Raw genomic sequence first — 18,085 nt, forward strand, 5'->3', positions numbered from 1 at the left:
CCAGTTGGGTTCCTTTGTACAGACGATGAATTTGAAGATCAGAGAAATTAAATAACTCATTCAAGGTCATGGAGCCAGTTAATGTTGGAGACAGCATTTGAATCTAGATGGTTTCACTCCAGATTCCATTCTTTTAATAGGGATAGTGTTCTAAAATGAAATAATGGGGCAGATGAAGCCTGGAATAATGAAAAGGATTCCTAAAGTTTGGAATCTATAATTGGTGAGTTACAATGTAAATCCTGCCTGAGACAACTGTGTTTTCCAGAACATTTTCAAGCTACATGTAGCAAAGAGCCAACATAGAGCAAACTTTAAAGAGAAAATGGCACAACACAGATTCATTATTTCATCACAATATACATACACTGCTATAACTTGAAAATATGAAAAACACATTGTCATCTATTTCAAAAACTGGACTTTTATCATGTTATAATAAAAGTACAAAAGCAAATAAAAAATTACCAAGAAGAGCTGCACAAAACACTCATTTTATGTGTAACATAAGTAAACAATCAAACATGAACATGAATTTGATTCCAATTTATATTCTTGGGGCAAGGACAAAAGTAGCCAATCAAAAGATCTAAGTAAAACAATGTGTCAGTGTGAGGCCTTGGCCAGGCTTCCTAAGCTGCCATATTTCTTGATCCTTTTGTTTCTTTCATTAGCTTTATATCAACCAGCATCTGCCTGTGTTTATTCCACCAGCTGTATGAGCTCACTAATTACCTTTAATCATACTTATCTGAAATGCATCTTTATCTTCACATACATCCAGTATGCAGGCAAACCAACTGCTGGGAGGCTGAGGCTGGGAAGACATTGGAATGGGCAGTCTACTTCCTCTAACCTTGACATAGTGGACGGACCAAAAAAGAAAAAGCATCTAGGTCTGCCTCTGCTACCAGCCAAAGGACTTCCGAGACTTGGTTCTCAGAGAGTTGGACAGTGTCGGTGTCCAAGCAAGTCATGTACAGTTTTCACATGGGTTAACAGGTGCAAGGTGATGACATGATCAGCATTGACTGACAAAATAAGTAAGAATTGCTAAACAGCACCCTCCAAACTGGTAAGTTCTTTGAAGGCCAAGAGCCAGCGTGCTATGTCTTTGCTAGTTCCCATGGCCCCTAGCTCAGACCTGGGCTCACCAGACAAGTGGATGCTAAGTAGTCTCAGGCATTCTGGCCACTGTCTTCCTTAGCTTTAGGGAGCCTGGAGGCACACATTTCATATCCACTCTTCCACTCATTTTATCAAACATCTCAAGGCCAGATACAAGGAATTTAAACTCTTTGGATAGTCATATGAAGTAAACTGAATGACCCTAGGAAGTCCTTGAACCTGAATTTTTACCTTATCCAAAAGGCAAGAAAGAATGAGGAGGTACACATATCCTTCCTACCTTCTTACTAGAGAAACCATATGGCAGCCTTGATTTTCGGCCGAATGGCTCAAAAGGAACCGTGTTTTTATCTTAGTTAGTTAGAACTTCCAGATAATAAAATTTGTAGCTTACCATAAAAAAGAATGGATTGTATTTTTAAAAAAGATCTTAAGCTATAAAATACATAAAACTATAGGTTCCCTGAATATTTTACCTAATATGGATGCTCACAATCCATGTGTTTGCAATAAAGACACTGGAGACGTTGAGCAAGTTGCTTAACTTTTCTGCGCTTTAGTTTTGTCATTCATTCATTCAACATTAATTTAATGTGCATACTACATGGTATTGTAGAAACTATGGGAAGAAATCAAAGAAACCATCTTAAGCTTATAGACTAGTGAGTTATTGTCAACTTTAAGTGATATAATGCAAATAAAATGTGGAGGCGGAGACTGCTAATGCTCTCCAACACCTGTGACGACTCTTCTTCCAAAACACACAGCTAGACTGCATTTCCCAGCCTCCCTTGCTGTTAAATATGATCATGTGATTTTTTTTCTGGCCAGTGGAATGTAAGTGCACTGATAAGTACCATTTCCAGGCCTGGCCAATGCCGGGTCCTCATCTTCTTCCACCATCAGTCAGCTAATGGTGAGAACTCTGAGAAGAGGAAGGCACAGTGGCAAGATGGAAGGAGCCCGAGTCCCTGAATGACTGTACCGGAGCCTGGCCCCTGTCAACCTGAGCTAGACTGTGATAAGAATAATAAATAAGTTGTTGTGTGGAGCCACTGAGATCTGGAGGTTTATTTGTTACAGCAGTTACATTAAGGATTTATAATTTACCTAATATAAATCCCTAGCAATATCTGGCCCATTGTAAGCACTGAACGAATGATATGATAGCCATTTAAAATATATATTTCTAGTTCTCTTGCTATATGTTTCATAAGACCAAAAAGAAAAAGAAAAAAAGAAACAAGAAAGAAACAAGGAAGGAGGGAAGGAAGGAAGGAAGGAAGGAAGAAAGGAGAAAATAATACTGAGGTCTTTTAAAAAGCTCTGTATAAATTTTATACCTAGGTGCTGTTTGGTCATCCACAACCGCAGGGAAATATTTTTCCAAGTGCCAAATCTCTCTTCATAATTAAATGAAATTTCTGCATCGATCTGTGGTACCAAGGGACTCTTCCAGGCTATCCTGGGCTGCAGGTGTCACTCGGCCTGGCTGCCTACCCCACATCAGATCACCACAGCACCTGCTTTGGATGGGGCCCACTGATGGGGATGGGGGGAGCACTTTGCCAAAATTTCACCAAAGCAGACATTAAAACTGGGAGAAGTGCTCCTATGAGTTATAAGGTCTGGTCACATGTGGAGATCATTTGGCAAAGAAAGACAGATGTCACTTTTGGGGCTAATCTTCCTAGAGTGAGGGGAGCTGAACTCTAAGGATGTTATTTACATATACAACACAGCTAGTAACTAGAGGATAAGCCATCTCAAATATTCCAGAAAACAAAATGAAGCTCTTCTTGCTATTTAACAAAAGTCAGCTCATTTCCTTTGTATTTTTAAAATTACAGATGTAATATGTGTTTGTTGTATGTAGCAAGTTGAATATGCAGAGGTATAAACAGAAAAAAGTTAATTTTCCTCTCTTTCTTCTTAAATTACTGCTGTCCTCTAGATAAGCACTATTATCAATTTAGTGTCTATCCTTCCCCACTTACTCCATCTTCAGACAAACCAATGCACATTTTTAGAGTTAATCCTTCCACCTTTGGGGTTTTTTTTTTTTTGGTTTGTTTCAACATAAATGGGACTATACAATGTGCATTCCTATTCAGGTTGATTTATTTAACCTAACAATTTATTATGAATATCCTCCCAGGTGGATATATTTAGCTCTAACTTATTCTTTTAAAATAGCTGTATAATATCACCTGGGAGAAAGAGCTATTACATATTTGCTGGATTTTAAGACATCATCCATTTTAAATGTTAATAATTGTTGATTTTTTTTTGGAGGGAGGTGAAATGTTAAATAGACCAATTTATGTGAGGAAATTTTCTGACTTAAAATGAGCAAAAGAATATAGGGAAACATTCTGACTTAAAATGGGCAAAAGCACACAGGAAATATATTTATATAAAAATATACAGAAACTAGGGAATTCTTGAAATTGCAGTGTAACGGTAGCCACCATATTCCTTTGAGGGTGTGTCTGAAGCAAGGTCTGTGTGGGGAACTGGGCTCTTGACTAGATCTTGGTACAGGAGCCCCTCACGGGAGTCGCTTGACCTCACCTGACGTGTGATGTCACTCCTGGGTGATTCTTTTGAATGCGGGGTTGTCTTGCCACTTCTCAGCTCTGGCTCACGGAGGGAGGGAGGGACAGAAGGCAGGCGCTGCAGGTATTAGCATGCAGATCACACAGCCTCCCTTTGTTCTCTGGGCTGAGGTCACATGGAATAAATCAATCAGCCCCTGCATCTAAAGTCTTTCTAGGTCCAGCAGCCTTCCACTCCAAGTCTGCACTGCCCATTTTGAATCACCATTAGAGCCAACTGAACCAAACAGCCCCTTTGGGCAGTAGGCCACTGCTCCCAGGAGCCCAGCAGTGGTGGGGGCTCTCTGCGTATTCCCAGGGTGCTCACAGATTAGCTGGGAGCCGTCAGTCAAGACTGTTTGAGGGCTGAGAAGACGTACTGATTACAGGAGATGCCACTTCTGATTATCTGCTTTACCAGACCTGTACCATGCACTTAACATGTATCCCTTGATCATTCCTGCCTCCTGTGAGGTAGGCATTCCACAGATGAGGAAGCTGAAGCTCAGAGAAAGTGAACGGTTTGCCCAAGACCACACAACCTCAGAGTATAAGCACCACGGAAGTGCGCTTCCTCCTTCAGCCACACGGCCTGGCTTTAACTGCAGGTATCCTCGACTGCCTGCAGTTTTCCTTTAGGTGTCCTGGCCCCCTACGCCCAGCTACGCTGTCAACAGATACATCTTTTTCAGGCCTCTGAGTCCAGGACCCTAGCTGGGCCCTGCAGGACACGGCTAAATAGCTCTGCTGTAACCCAAAGAGACACTCAAATTTTTTGTCCAAGCTCCCCTAAAGTCTGTAAATACAAAGCCTTTCAAGCCCACTCAAGCATTCTGACCAGAATGACAAGGTTTTAGACATAAGAGGGGCCTGAAGATCATCCTCTCAAGCCCTCTCATTTTACAGATAAGAAGGAGACAGGGTGGTGGATATGTCCAGTGGGGCGGTGGTAGTTGGGGTGGGTGACAGCTGGCCGCGGTGGAGCAGTGACAGTAGTGGCTAGACAGCAGGATAGAGCAGGGTTTGCAAACTATGGCCTGTGGGCCGATCTAGTCGTCTACCTGTTTTGTCTGTGTAAATAAAGTTTTACTGGGGCTCAGGCACACAATTTGTTTACAGATTGTCTGTGGTTGGCCGCGTGCTATAACATCAGAGTTGAGTAGTTGCAACAGACACCGCATGGCCCTCAACATCTAAAATATTTACTACCTGGCTCTTTACAAAAAAAGCTTGCTGGCCCCTGGGAAACACAGAGGCATGCAGGTTGATATAAGTTACTGGAAGCTTTGCAGTTCTTAGAATGAGTGTTAGATTCACAGGTGTTTGTCATATTATGACCCATTGATGACTGAATGCTACATACAAGCCATTGATGGTCATGTATACACGAATAATTATTATTAAATTCTGTGCTCCTGAAAGTAGACAGATAGGGAAAAGGGAGGGAAGGAAGGGAGGAAGAAAGGAACCATTTAGCCCTTAGTAAGATTTAAATGGCTCTTTGTTGTCTACATCTGACTTTTCCCCACTGTATTATCGGACGCTCAAAGAATGTTGGAGAGAAGGACGAAGGATGACAGGCTGAGTGAAGCAGATTTTTCAGGAAGGAGGCAGGATGAGTGTCCTAGGTTCTGTGAGGCTGGACGGGGCTTGTCCAAAGGAGGAAAGGGAACCCAAAGAGCAGGCCATTAAGGATAGTCACAATCCAAATTTTCAACTTCATGCCCAAGGGTACCGCCAGAGTGGCACAAGGGGCCAGGCCTCCTGGTCTTTTGTCAGGATCCCCTCCTGCCTGTTGAGTCAAGGTGGAGTTGAATGCTAGCAGCACAGAAGCCTTGGAAAGCACTCTCCTGGGTAATTGTGACCATTTATTAAGGCACTCTGGGCCATGACATGTATTGCTTCATGTAATCCTGGGAACAATTTTATGAAGCAAAAACAACTGTTATCCCCATGTCAGAGATGAGGACAAGGGGTTTTCAGTAGGCAAGTTACTTGCCCAGAGACATGAAGCTGGTAAATGATGAAGCCGAATTCAAATCCAGACCCAGCTGATTCCAAACCCCAAACTCAACTGCTCTATTACACTGCCTGGGGCCAGGGATCCCACTTCACACTGCCTCAAGAAAAGCATGTTTTTTTCACCATAGGCATGTGGAACATTTTGGCATGTTGAAGGGCAGCTTTGACATTGAAATCCCACCTCAGCAAATGGAGGGGCATTTGCACATTCAAAGAAATGTTCCAGCCCCTGGTGGGAAAGTTTCCAATGGCTTCAATTAGAGAACAGTCACAGTTCATTGACGCCTGATGCTCATGGGGGCCGGCTTTATTGTTTTATATGTGAAAAATGAGGAAAGAGCCAGAACCTCAGCATCAGGGAAACGATGAAAGATTGAGAAGTATTTCCAAAGGCATGCAAACCGAAAGGTCAATTCAGTGAGGGGGTGAGGGCGGTGGGGAGGGGGGGAGCAAGCAAAGAAGCAGCTGAGAAGTATTTGTGGCCCCAGGGAGAAGAGGCAGTGATGCCCACGAAAGGAAACCATGGCTATGAATTTCAGGGCATCAAGACCCTGTCAACACAGCTAATCCCTGCGGATGTTGGCTGAATAAGCCTTCGGTGACCAAACAGTGCACTGTGGAAACCGTGTCAGCCTCCAGCAGGCCAATTTGTCCTCATATTACACACTCTGCTGGCTCTGTTGCTAGACCCCCAGATCGAGGATCCACAGCGAGTGTCCCCCAACTCAATGAGGGTTGACACAGTGTGGTTAGTAAGTCAACAGAATTCAGAAACCAGGACCGGATTAAGTAGATAGTTTTATTTTGGTGCCCTGGACTTCAAGCAGATTAAATAATCAAAAAGCCTGAGCCACTGGGGTCATGTTTGAATGCTACAGCTGTTCACCGAGGTTTGACAAACATTTTTTCTCTGGCTCGTCGGCTCAATGGGAAAGGCGGCGATGATCCTGGGGAGGGCGACGCTTTGAGAAAGAAGCGGGGGAACACAATCAAAAGATCCTCTTATGGAAAACAATCCCAGACAGATGGAGACAAGGAAAGGGCTGCTTAAATAAGTGTCTCCGGAAAGCGACAACTGTTCTCTACATTGAAGAAAAGCACTAGTAGGATTCAGAAAAAAAGTGAATGAAAAGCTGGACTTGGAGTTCGCCCTCGGTGTGTTGATCTGCAGATTAATAAAGGTGGGCTTCAGGTTCAACGGGTAAGCTGGTGGAGACTCAGTCATGGAAGGTGAGCCATGATTAATTCCCTCCCGCCTTAGAAAGTGGGACGCCCCTCAGGAAAGTATCTGTGGGAAGCTTATTTTCAAGTTGTCTTTCTCAAAAGACCAAACAGATGTTAAAAATTGTCTCTGATAGAAGGATTTATGTTTGTGCCATGCTGGGTCAGAGGAAGGGGGAGGGGACCAATGTACACAGTCATGAATGGGTATGCAGTTGGCCTGTCATGGGCCATTTCATAGAAAACACAGTCCTTCAGTTTGGAGTTCATTTATCATCCACTTGGAGGGGGTGGGTGGGAGTGGGAAGACTTTCTGAAACTAATTAATGCTTGAGACCCACAGCTAAATTGAGGGTGGCAACTCTCCTCTAACCGAAAGATGCTTTGGCACTGAGATTTACATTTATTTAAATTATAGAAAGGAAAGCAAGGGTTTTGCTCTTTTTTTTTTTTTTTTTTTTTTGCGGTACACGGGCCTCTCACTGTTGTGGCCTCTCCCATTGCGGAGCACAGGCTCCGGACGCACAGGCTCAGCGGCCATGGCTCACGGGCCCAGCCGCTCGGCGGCACGTGGGATCTTCCCGGACCGGGGCACGAACCCGCGTCCCCTGCATCGGCAGGCGGACTCCCAACCACTGCGCCACCAGGGAAGCCCGGTTTTGCTCTTTTATATGCTGGAAGAGGCAATGGGACTATGATGCTTTGCATACCTTGAGCTAGACTAAACTGAGCAAAATCTCCTTCGGAAGGCTCTCCAAACATCTTCCCTCTTGCCCTAAAGAACTGTTCGCAGCAGCAGAGAATTGAAAGGACAAAGGGGAGAAGCCTCCATGCATTTGACAGCCACATTGTACTTTTCCCCAGTTAAGGCCAAAAACAGACAAACACAAACCAAAAAACCTCTCTCAAGAGCTTTCTCTCTGAGTAGATAACCATCTTGAGTTTTAAATATTATTGCCTGGCCCTGTGAATTCCTCTACCAATTTAACAAAATGTCCTTGATGGATGTTTGCCATATTTTGAAATTCAAGTGTTAGGAAAAAAGAAGGGAGTGATAGAGCTACATTGGAGATTGACCGAGAAGCACCCAAGAAAATATCAACTCAGCATCCTCTCTGAACTTGACAAGGAGGTTCCTGTTGATTCTAGAGACCCCGTACACATTTCCACACGGCCAAAGAGCTCTGCATAAGGATGCCTTCTGCAGCATCATTTGTCATGAAAGAAACTGCAACAACTCAAATGCTCATCAGTATGGGAGTGGCTAAATATTAAATCTGGCATGGCCTCACCATGGAATACTCCACAGAAGTTAGAAGGAATTAAAGAGCTCTCTATATAACCATGTGGATGAATCAGTTTTGAGTGACTAGATTATACTGAAAATTAAACACGCCTATGATTATATTTATGTAGTTTTAAAAAAAACACTATGCAAAACATTATGTAGTATGTGTATGTATGTGTGTGTTATGTAAAAGTATTTACAGGAAGCAAGGCACAGCAGGACCATGACAGACCCTGGAAGCAGACTGCTGGATTCAAATCATGATTCTACTACTTCTGTGTGACCTTGGGCAAGTGATTTAGCTTCTCTGTGCCTCAGTTTCATCACCCTTAATAGAGGCATAATAATAGACCCCAAATTACAAGGTTAGAAGGACTAAATTAATATATATAAAGCACATTCAACAGTGCCTGCATCAGAACATGAGCTATAAGGCTATTTCCAATTGTTGTTCTTATTATTTTTTTTAACATCTTTATTGGAGTACAACTGCTTTATAATGGTGTGTTAGTTTCTGCTCTATAACAAAGTGAATCAGCTATACATATACATATATCCCCATACCTCCTCCCTCTTGTGTCTCCCTCCCACCCTCCCTATCCCACCCCTCTAGATGGTCACAAAGCACAGAGCTGATATCCCTGTGCTTTGCAGCTGCTTCCCACTAGCTATCTATTTTACATTTGGTAGTGTATATATGTCCATGCCACTCTCTCACTTCGTCCCAGCTTACCCTTCCCACTCCCCGTGTCCTCAAGTCCATTCTCTACGTCTGCATCTTTATTCCTGTACTGCCCCTAGGTTCATCAGAACCATTTTTTAAAATTCCATATATATGTGTTAGCATACGGTATTTGTTTTTCTTTTTCTGACTTACTTCACTCTGTCTGACAGTCTCTAGGTCCATCCACCTCACTACAAATAACTCAATTTCGTTTCTTTTTATGGTTCAGTAATATTCCATTGTATACATGTGCCACATCTTCTTTATCCATTCATCTGTCGATGGACACTTAGGTTGCTTCCATGACCTGGTTATCGTAAACAGAGCTGCAATGAACATTGTGGTACATGACTCTTTCTGAATGATGGTTTTCTCAGGGTATATGCCCAGCAGTGGGATTGCTGGGTCATATGGTAGTTCTATTTTTAGTTTTTTAAGGGACCTCCATACTGTTTTCCCTAGTGGCTGTATCAATTCACATTTCCACCAACAGTGCAAGAGGGTTCCCTTTTCTCCACACCCTCTCCAGCATTTATTGTTTGTAGATTTTTGGATGATGGCCATTCTGACCGGCGTGAGGTGATACCCCATTGTAGTTTTGATTTGCATTTCTCTAATGATTAGTGATGTTGAGCATCCTTTCATGTGTTTGTTGGCAATCTGTATATCTTCTTTGGAGAAACGTCTATTTAGGTCTTCTGCCCATTTTTGGATTGGGCTGTTTGTTTTTTTGATATTGAGCTGCATGAGCTGCTTGTAAATTTTGGAGATTAATCCTTTGTCAGTTGCTTCATTTGCAAAAATTTTCTCCCATTCTGAGGGTTGTCTTTTCGTCTTGTTTATAGTTTCCTTTGCTGTGCAAAAGTTTCATTAGGTCCCAGTTGTTAATTTTTGTTTTTATTTCCATTTCTCTAAAAGGTGGGTCAAAAAGGATCTTGCTGTGATTTATGTCATAGGGTGTTCTGCCTATGTTTTCCTCTAAGACTTTTATAGTGTCTGGCCGACATTTAGATCTTTCATCCATTTTGAGTTTATTTTTGTGTATGGTGTTAGGGAGTGTTCTAATTTCATTCTTTTACATGTAGCCATCCAGTTTTTCCAGCACCACTTATTTAAGAGGCTGTCTTTTTTCCATTGTATATTCTTGCCTCCTTTGTCACAGATTAAGTGACAAACCCATAGGTGGGTTTGTCTCTGGGCTTTCTGTCCTGTTCCATTTATCTATATTTCTGTTTTTGTGCCAGTACCATACTGTCTTGATTACTGTAGCTTTGTAATATAGTTTGAACTCCAGGAGCCTGATTCCTCCGTTTTTCTTTCTCAAGATTGCTTTGGCTATTCGGGGTCTTTTGTGTTTCCATACAAATAGTGAAATTTTTTGTTCTAGTTCTGTGAAAAATGCTATTGGTATGTTGATAGGGAGTGCACTGAATCTGCAGATTTCTTTGGGTAGTAGAGTCATTTTCACAACGTTGATTCTTCCAATACCAAGAACATGGTATATCTCTCCATCTGTTTGTATCATCTTTAATTTCTTTCATCAGTGTCTTATAGTTTTCTGCATACAGGTCTTTTGTCTCCTTAGGTAGGTTTATTCCTAGGTATTTCATTCTTTTGTGGCAATGGTCAATGGGAGTGTTTCCTTAATTTCTCTGTCAGATTTTTCATCATTAGTGTATAGGAATGCAAGAGATTTCTGTGCATTAACTTTGTATCCTGCAAATTTACCAAATTCATTGATTAGCTCTAGTACTTTTCTGGTAGCATCTTTGGATTCTCTATGTAGAGTGTCATGTCATCTGCAAACACTGACAGTTTTACTTCTTCTTTTCCGATTTGTATTCATTTTATTTCTTTTTCTTCTCTGATTGCTGTGGCTAGAACTTCCAATACTATGTTGAATAATAGTGGTGAGAGTGGGCAACCTTGTCTTGTTTCTGATCTTAATGGAAATGGTTTCAGTTTTTCACCATTGAGAACGATGTTGGCTGTGGGTTTGTCATATATGGCATTTATTATGTTGAGGTAAGTTCCCTCTATGCCTACTTTCTGGACGGTTTTTTTTTTTTTAAATCATAAATGGGTGTTGAATTTCGTCGAAAGCTTTTTCTGCATCTATTGAGATGACCATACGGTTTTTATCCTTCAGTTTGTTAAGATGGTGTATCACATTGATTTGCATATACTGAAGAATCCTTACACTTCTGGGATAAACCCCACTTGATCACAGTGTATAATCCCTTTAATGTGCTGTTGGATTCTGTTTGCTAGTATTTTGTTGAGGATTTTTGCATCTATGTTCATCAGTGATATTGGCCTGTAGTTTTCTTTTTTTGTGAATCCTTGTCTGGTTTTGGTATCAGGGTGATGGTAGCCTCGTAGAATGAGTTTGGGAGTGTTCATCCCTCTGCTATATTTTGGAAGAGTTTGAGAAGGATAGGTGTTAGCTCTTCTCTAAATGTTTGAAAGAATTCACCTGTGAAGCCATCTGGTCCTGGACGTTTGTTTGTTGGAAGATTTCTAATCACAGTTTCAATTTCAGTCCTTGTGATTGGTCTGATTTTATTTTCTACTTCTTCCTGGTTCAATCTTGGAAGGTTGTACTTTTCTAAGAATTTGTCCATTTTATTGGCATACAGTTGCTTGTAATAATCTCTCATGATCCTTTGTATTTCTGCAGTGTCAGCTGTCTCTTCTCCTTTTTCATTTCTAATTCTATTGATTTGAGTCTTCTCCCTTTTTTTCTTTATGAGCCTGGCTAATGGTTTATCAGTGTTGTTTATCTTCTCAAAGAACCAGCTTTTAGTTTTATTGATCTTTGCTATCGTTTCTTTCTTTTTCATTTATTTCTGATCCGATTTTTCTGATTTTTTTTCTTCTGCCAACTTTGGGGTTTTTTTGTTCTTCTAAGTGCTTTAGTGTAAGGTTAGGTTGTTTATTTGAGATGTTTCTTGTTTCTTGAGGTAGGTTTGTATTGCTATAAACTTCCCTCTTAGAACTGCTTTTGCTGCATCCCATAGGTTTTGGGTCACCGTGTTTTCATTGTTACTTGTTTCTAGGTATTTTCTGATTTCTTCTTTGATTTCTGCAGTGATCTCTTGGTTACTCAGTAGTGTATTGTTTAGCCTCCACGTGTTTGTATTTTTTACAGATTTTTTTCCTGTAACTGACATCTAGCCTCATAGCGTTGTGGTCGGAAAAGATACTGATATGATTTCAATTTTCTTAAATTTACCAAGGCTTGATTTGTGACCCAAGATATGATGTATCCTGGAGAATGTTCCACAAGCACTTGAGAAGAAGGTGTATTCTGTTGTTTTTGGATGGAATGTCCTATAAATATCAATTAAGTCCACCATGTTTAATGTGTCATTTAAAGCTTGTGTTTCCTTTTTATTTTCATTTTGTATCATCTGTCCAGTGGTGAAAATGGGGTGTTAAAGTCCCCTACTATTACTGTGTAACTGTCGATTTCCCATTTTATGGCTGTTAGCACTTGCCTTATGTATTGAGGTGCTCCTATGTTGGGAGCATAAATATTTACAATTGTTATATGTTCTTCTTGGATTGATCCCTTGATCATTATGTAGTGTCCTTCTTTGTCTCTTGTAATAGCCTTTATTTCAATGAAAATTGCTACACCAGCTTTCTTTTGATTTCCTTTCATGGAGTATCTTTTTCCATCCCCTCACTTTCAGTCTGTATGTGTCCCTAGGTCTGAAGTGGGTCCCTTGTAGACAGCATATATACAGGTCTTGTTTTTGTATCCGTTCAGCCTGTCTATGTCTTTTGGTTAGAGCATTTTACCCATTTACATTTAAGGTAGTTATTGATATGAATGTTCCTATTACCATTTTCTTAATTGTTTTGGGCTTGTTATTGTAGGTCTTTTCCATCTCTTGTGTTTCCTGCCTAGAGAAGTTCCTTTAGCATTTGTTGTAAAGCTGGTTTGGTCGTGAATCCTCTTAGCTTTTGCTCGTCTGTAAACGTTTTAATTTCTCCGTCCAATCTGAATGAGATCCTTGCTGGGTACAGTAATCTTGTTGTAGGTTTTTCCTTTTCATCACTTTAAATATGTCCTGCCACTCCCTTCTGGCTTGCAGAGTTTCTGCTGAAAGATCAGTTGTTAACCTTATGGAGATTTCCTTGTTTGTTATTTGTTGCTTTTCTCTTGCTGCTTTTAATATTTTTCCTTTGTATTTAATTATTGATAGTTTGATTAATATGTGCCTTAGCATGTTTCTCCTTGGATTTATCCTGTATGGGACTCTCTGTGCTTCCTGGAATCAATTGACTATTTCCTTTCCCATATTAGGGAAGTTTTCAAGTATAATCTTTTCAAATATTTTCTCAGTCCCTTTTTTTTCCCACTTCTTCTGGGACCCCTATAATTCAAATGTTGGTGTGTTTAATGTTGTCCCAAAGGTCTCTGAGACTGTCCTCAATTCTTTTCATTCTTTTTTCTTTATTCTGCTCTGCAGTAGTTATTTCCACTATTTTATCTTCCACATCACTTATCAATTCTTCAGCCTCAGTTATTCTGCTATTGACTCCTTCTAGAGAATTTTTCATTTCATTTATTGTGTTGTTCATCGTTTGTTTGCTCTTTAGTTCTTCTAGGTCCTTGTTAAATGTTTCTTGTATTTTCTCCATTCTACTTCCAAGATTTTGGATCATATTTACTATCATTACTCTGAATTCTTTTTCAGGTAGGCTGCCTATTTCCTCTTCATTTGTGTGGTCTGGTGGGTTTTTACCTTGCTCCTTCATCTGCTGTGTGTTTCTCTGTCTTCTCATTTTGCTTAACTTACTGTGTTTGGGGTCTCCTTTCCACAGGCTGCAGGTTCATAGTTCCTGTTGTTTTTGGTGTCTGCCCCCAGTGGGTAAGGTTGGTTGAGTGGGTTGTGTAGGCTTCCCGGTGGAGGGGACTGGTGCCTGTGTTCTGGTGGATGAGACTGGATCTTGTCTTTCTGGTGGGCAGCACTGCGTCTGGTGGTGTTTTTTGGGGTGTCTGTGACTTTATTACGATTTTAGGCAGCCTCTCTGCTAATGGGTGGGGTTGTGTTCCTGTCTTGCTAGTTGTTTGACATAGGGTGTACAGCACTGTAGCTTGCTGGTTGTTGAGTGGAGCTGGGTCTTAGCATTGAGATGGAAATCCCTGGGAGATTTTCACCGTTTGATATTATGTGGTGCCGGGAGGTCTCTGGTGGACCAGTGTCCTGAACTTGGCTCTCCCACCTCAGCGGCACAGGCCTGACACCTGTCTGGAGCACCAAGAGCCTGTCAGCCACTTGGCTGCCAGTGTTGGGGGTTCTCCTGCAAAGGTGGGGGTGGCTGTGGCTCACCACGGGGACAAGGACACTAGCAGCAGAAGTTCTGGGAACTACTCCTTGGCGTGAACCCTCTCAGAGTCTGCCATTAGCCCCACCCTACATGACTCTTTTGAATTATGGTTTTCTCAGGGTATATGCCCAGTAGTGGGACTGCATTGTTTTTAAAAGGCCTGGAGGGATACACTAGTAAATGGTAGGGAAGAGGGGGGTTCCTGTTGGAAAATATGATGTGGGTGCTCATCAAAGCGAGTTCAACAGTATCAGTAATGCACTGTTTCTTTGAGTTAAAGAAAAGAGAGATGAAAGAAATATGGCAACCTATGAATAACAGACAGAACTTTGTTATAGGAACATGGGTGTTTATTATATTATTTTTAATGCTTTTCTTTGTTTTTAAAATCTCTTGAATAAAAAAGGAGTAGAGCCGGTCATCATTCATGGAATTATTATACCTGCAAAGATGGACATCAATTTGTAAGAATGCTTCAGACCTGCCCTATCCAATATGGACCACTAGCACCGTATGGCTACTTAAATTTTAACTGATTAAAATGAAATGCAGGGCTTCCCTGGTGGCACAGTGGTTGAGAGTCTGCCTGCTGATGCAGGGGACATGGGTTCGTGCCCCAGTCTGGGAGGATCCCACGTGCCGCGGAGTGGCTAGGCCCGTGAGCCATGGCCGCTGAGCCTGTGCGTCCGGAGCCTGTGCTCCACAACAGAAGAGGCCACAACAGTGAGAGGCCTGCGTACCGCAAAAAAAAAAAAAAAAAAAAAAAAAAAATTAAATGCAAATAAAAATTCAGTTCCTTGGTTGCAGTAGTCACATTTCAAGAGCTCAGCAGCCACATATAGATAATGGCTACCATATTAAACAGCAGATATAGATCATTGCAATCAGCATAGAAAGTGCTATTGGACAGCACTGACCTGTAGCATACATTTAAGAAATGTGAATATCTGAACTCTGTATCATTCTTCTAAACTTCTGGTCCCAGATAATTCTGCTGCATTGTACACAGGGCATGTGCCCCCCGAATTATTTTTTCACATTTCTATTTGATATCCTATTTCATCTACCTTCCAGTTACCTGTGAATTTAAAGGGAAACAAACGCTGACACCACTTACTAACTGGTTTCTACCACAGTTTCTTTCTGTTTGTTGTAGGCGAACTGCTCCTGCTCTCAAGTATGATTTTCCTGCTCCCGGTGGTGTGTGGCTGCCCAGGGAGGTGCCGCTGTCACTCACCTTCAAATTTTGTAGACTGCAGCCGGCAGGGTCTGGCTGAAGTCCCTTCCGATCTGCCTCCTCAGACTCTAACCCTGCACTTACAAGATAACCAGATACGTCAGCTTCCGGCTTCTGCATTTAAGTCAGTGCCACAGCTCACAACCTTGAACTTGTACAACAATTCTCTTTCAAATCTGACCTCCGGAGTTTTCCATGGACTTCAGCACTTGCGGGTCTTAAACCTAACCCAGAATTCCCTGCATTCCCTGGAAAGCAGACTTTTCCATTCCCTCCCACAGCTGAGGGAACTTGATTTATCATCAAACAACATAAGCCACCTTCCCACATCCCTGGGTGAGCCTTGGGAGAACCTAACTGTATTTGCGATCCAACAAAACCAGCTTCAGCAGCTCGATCGAGCCCTCCTAGAATCCATGCCCAGAGTGAGGCATTTATTTCTCAAGGACAACCTCTGGAAATGCAATTGCCACTTGCTCAGTCTTAAACTCTGGCTGGAGACGTTTATCTATAAAGGTCAGTAACGCCTAACTGTGTGTTACCAGCCTAGGATGAACCTCATCTCTTCTCTGCACTAGAAGGGATGTTGAGGAGTATTTGAGGGATCCATGTAAGCTTTTTCACACTAATGTCATTTCATGGTATGGCAAAAGAGGCAAGTGAGTCATTAGAGGGTGTTTAAATTCAGGTATTTAAAATCATCTACAGATACGATTCATGGAGATAACTTTCCAGTTTTTTTTTCTCCCCATCCCAACTTTCCACTCTTTGATTAACAACACCATTAAGTTATTTTTCTGGGAAATGTAGGCCCTTAAGGAAGAGGGAATTCCAATCATCACCTAAATAACTACTCAGCTCTGAAATGACACCAAATTTTGATTTTCAAGTGTGATCCAACTGGGGGCATGTTATCTCTCCTTAGGACTTCCCCCTCTTCTTTGTCTGCTTCTGACCATTTGACAGCTGTGAATCTTCCCTGAGATTATCCATTCTGCTTTAGCAAACACCACTGTTACTGAAACTGGATACAGTAAGGTACCCTCTCCAAAGGGAACTACTATTTCTTTAACCAGATATCAAAAGCAAAGCAAGAGATCCCAGAATATAAAAGATGAGGGGATCTAGAAATCACTCAGGGGTCAGCAAACCATAGCCCAAGAGCCAAATTTGCCCCACCTCCTATTTATGTAAATAAAGTTTTGTTGGAACAAATCCACACCCATTTATTATTTACTGTCTGTGGGTGTTTTACACTATAAGGGCAAAGTTGAATAGCTGGGACAGAGACTATGGCAAGGCTTAAAATGTGAACTATTTCTGGCTCTTTATAGAAAAGTTTGCCAACCCCTTCTAACTCAATGCTAGCCTATTGTCAATGGGAAATGGAGGCCCAGAGATGTTCATGACTTGACCAAGGTCACAAAGTAGAAGCACAGACAAGAGTAGAATGAGTGGCTTTAGGTCTTGGCCCTGCATTCTTTCCTCTGCATCACAGTGTTTCTTTCCTCCTAACTTTTAAGTATCATTCATTCATTCATCCTATACTTGAGTGAATCTTATGTGCCAGGGACATTTCTAGGCACTGAGAAAAGGTCAGTGAACAAGAAAATCCCCACCATCATGGGCATTACATTCTGACAGTAGAAACATGTTAAAAAAGACAAATATATACCCATGTCCAGACAGCAGTTAGTGCTAGAGGTGGGGTAAGGGGAGAGAGTAATGGGATGGGGGTTCCACTTCAGATGGGAAGGACAGGGAAGGCCCCTCCAAGGAGGTGACATGGGGGAGCAGAACTGGAACAATGAGGGGAAATGAACCATGAGATAACTGGGGGAAAGGACAGCAGTGCGAAGGCCCTGACAGGAAAGTAAGCTTGGCTCCACTGAGGGACAGAAAGAGGGACAAATGAGTGGCTAGAACAGAGGAAGGGAGTGAGAGAGGATAAGGCAGCACAAGTACCCAGGACTTAGGTCATGTTGGAACGTGCAGAGTAGGCTGAGACATTTGGATTTTATTTTAGGCGAGATGGAAATCTCTTGAAGAATTTTAGTCAGGGGAACAATATGATCTGATTACATTTTAAAAGGTCACTCTGGTGACTCTAGGGAGAGTAGACCAAAAGCTACAGAAGAAGAAGTAGGGGGATGAGGGAGAAAGTGATTTCAGTCATGCAGGGAAAAGATGATGGTGGCCCAAACCAGAATGATGAGAAATTATCAACTTTGGGAGATATTTAGAATATTAAACTGATAGAAATTACTAATGGGTTGGCGTGGGAGATAAAGAAAAGAGAGTATATTATAGGAAATTCAATTTTGTTTTGTCCTTCAGGAGTAACCAGATAAATGGTGATGCCAGTAGCTGATAAGGGGCAGGCTGGGGAATAGGGGAAATGGGCAAGTATGTGTACGAGGTGGTAAATCAAGAACTCAATGTGGGGCGTGTCAAGTTTGAGATGCCCATTACACAGCCAAGGAGTGTTGTTGAGTTGGTGGCTATATATCTGAGCCTATAATTTG

General features: G+C 41.7%; 2 protein-coding genes across 2 annotated transcripts in view; one reads left to right on the plus strand and one right to left on the minus strand.

Annotated features, from left to right (window-relative positions):
- The window catches only part of CACNA2D3 (calcium voltage-gated channel auxiliary subunit alpha2delta 3), a 787,108-nt gene that overhangs the window by 111,228 nt on the left and 657,795 nt on the right, over nt 1–18,085 (minus strand). The gene's annotated exons all lie outside the window — the stretch shown is intronic.
- The window catches only part of LRTM1 (leucine rich repeats and transmembrane domains 1), a 17,794-nt gene continuing 3,875 nt past the window's right edge, over nt 4,167–18,085 (plus strand). Inside the window, exons 1-2 of the mRNA XM_065884983.1 lie at nt 4,167–4,333; nt 15,460–16,076. Coding sequence (XP_065741055.1) covers nt 4,167–4,333; nt 15,460–16,076 — 784 coding nt within the window. The remainder of the gene's footprint in view (nt 4,334–15,459; nt 16,077–18,085) is intronic.

The sequence above is a fragment of the Phocoena phocoena genome, chromosome 10, assembly GCF_963924675.1.
Source record: "Phocoena phocoena chromosome 10, mPhoPho1.1, whole genome shotgun sequence".
NCBI classification, from domain to species: Eukaryota; Metazoa; Chordata; class Mammalia; order Artiodactyla; family Phocoenidae; genus Phocoena; species Phocoena phocoena.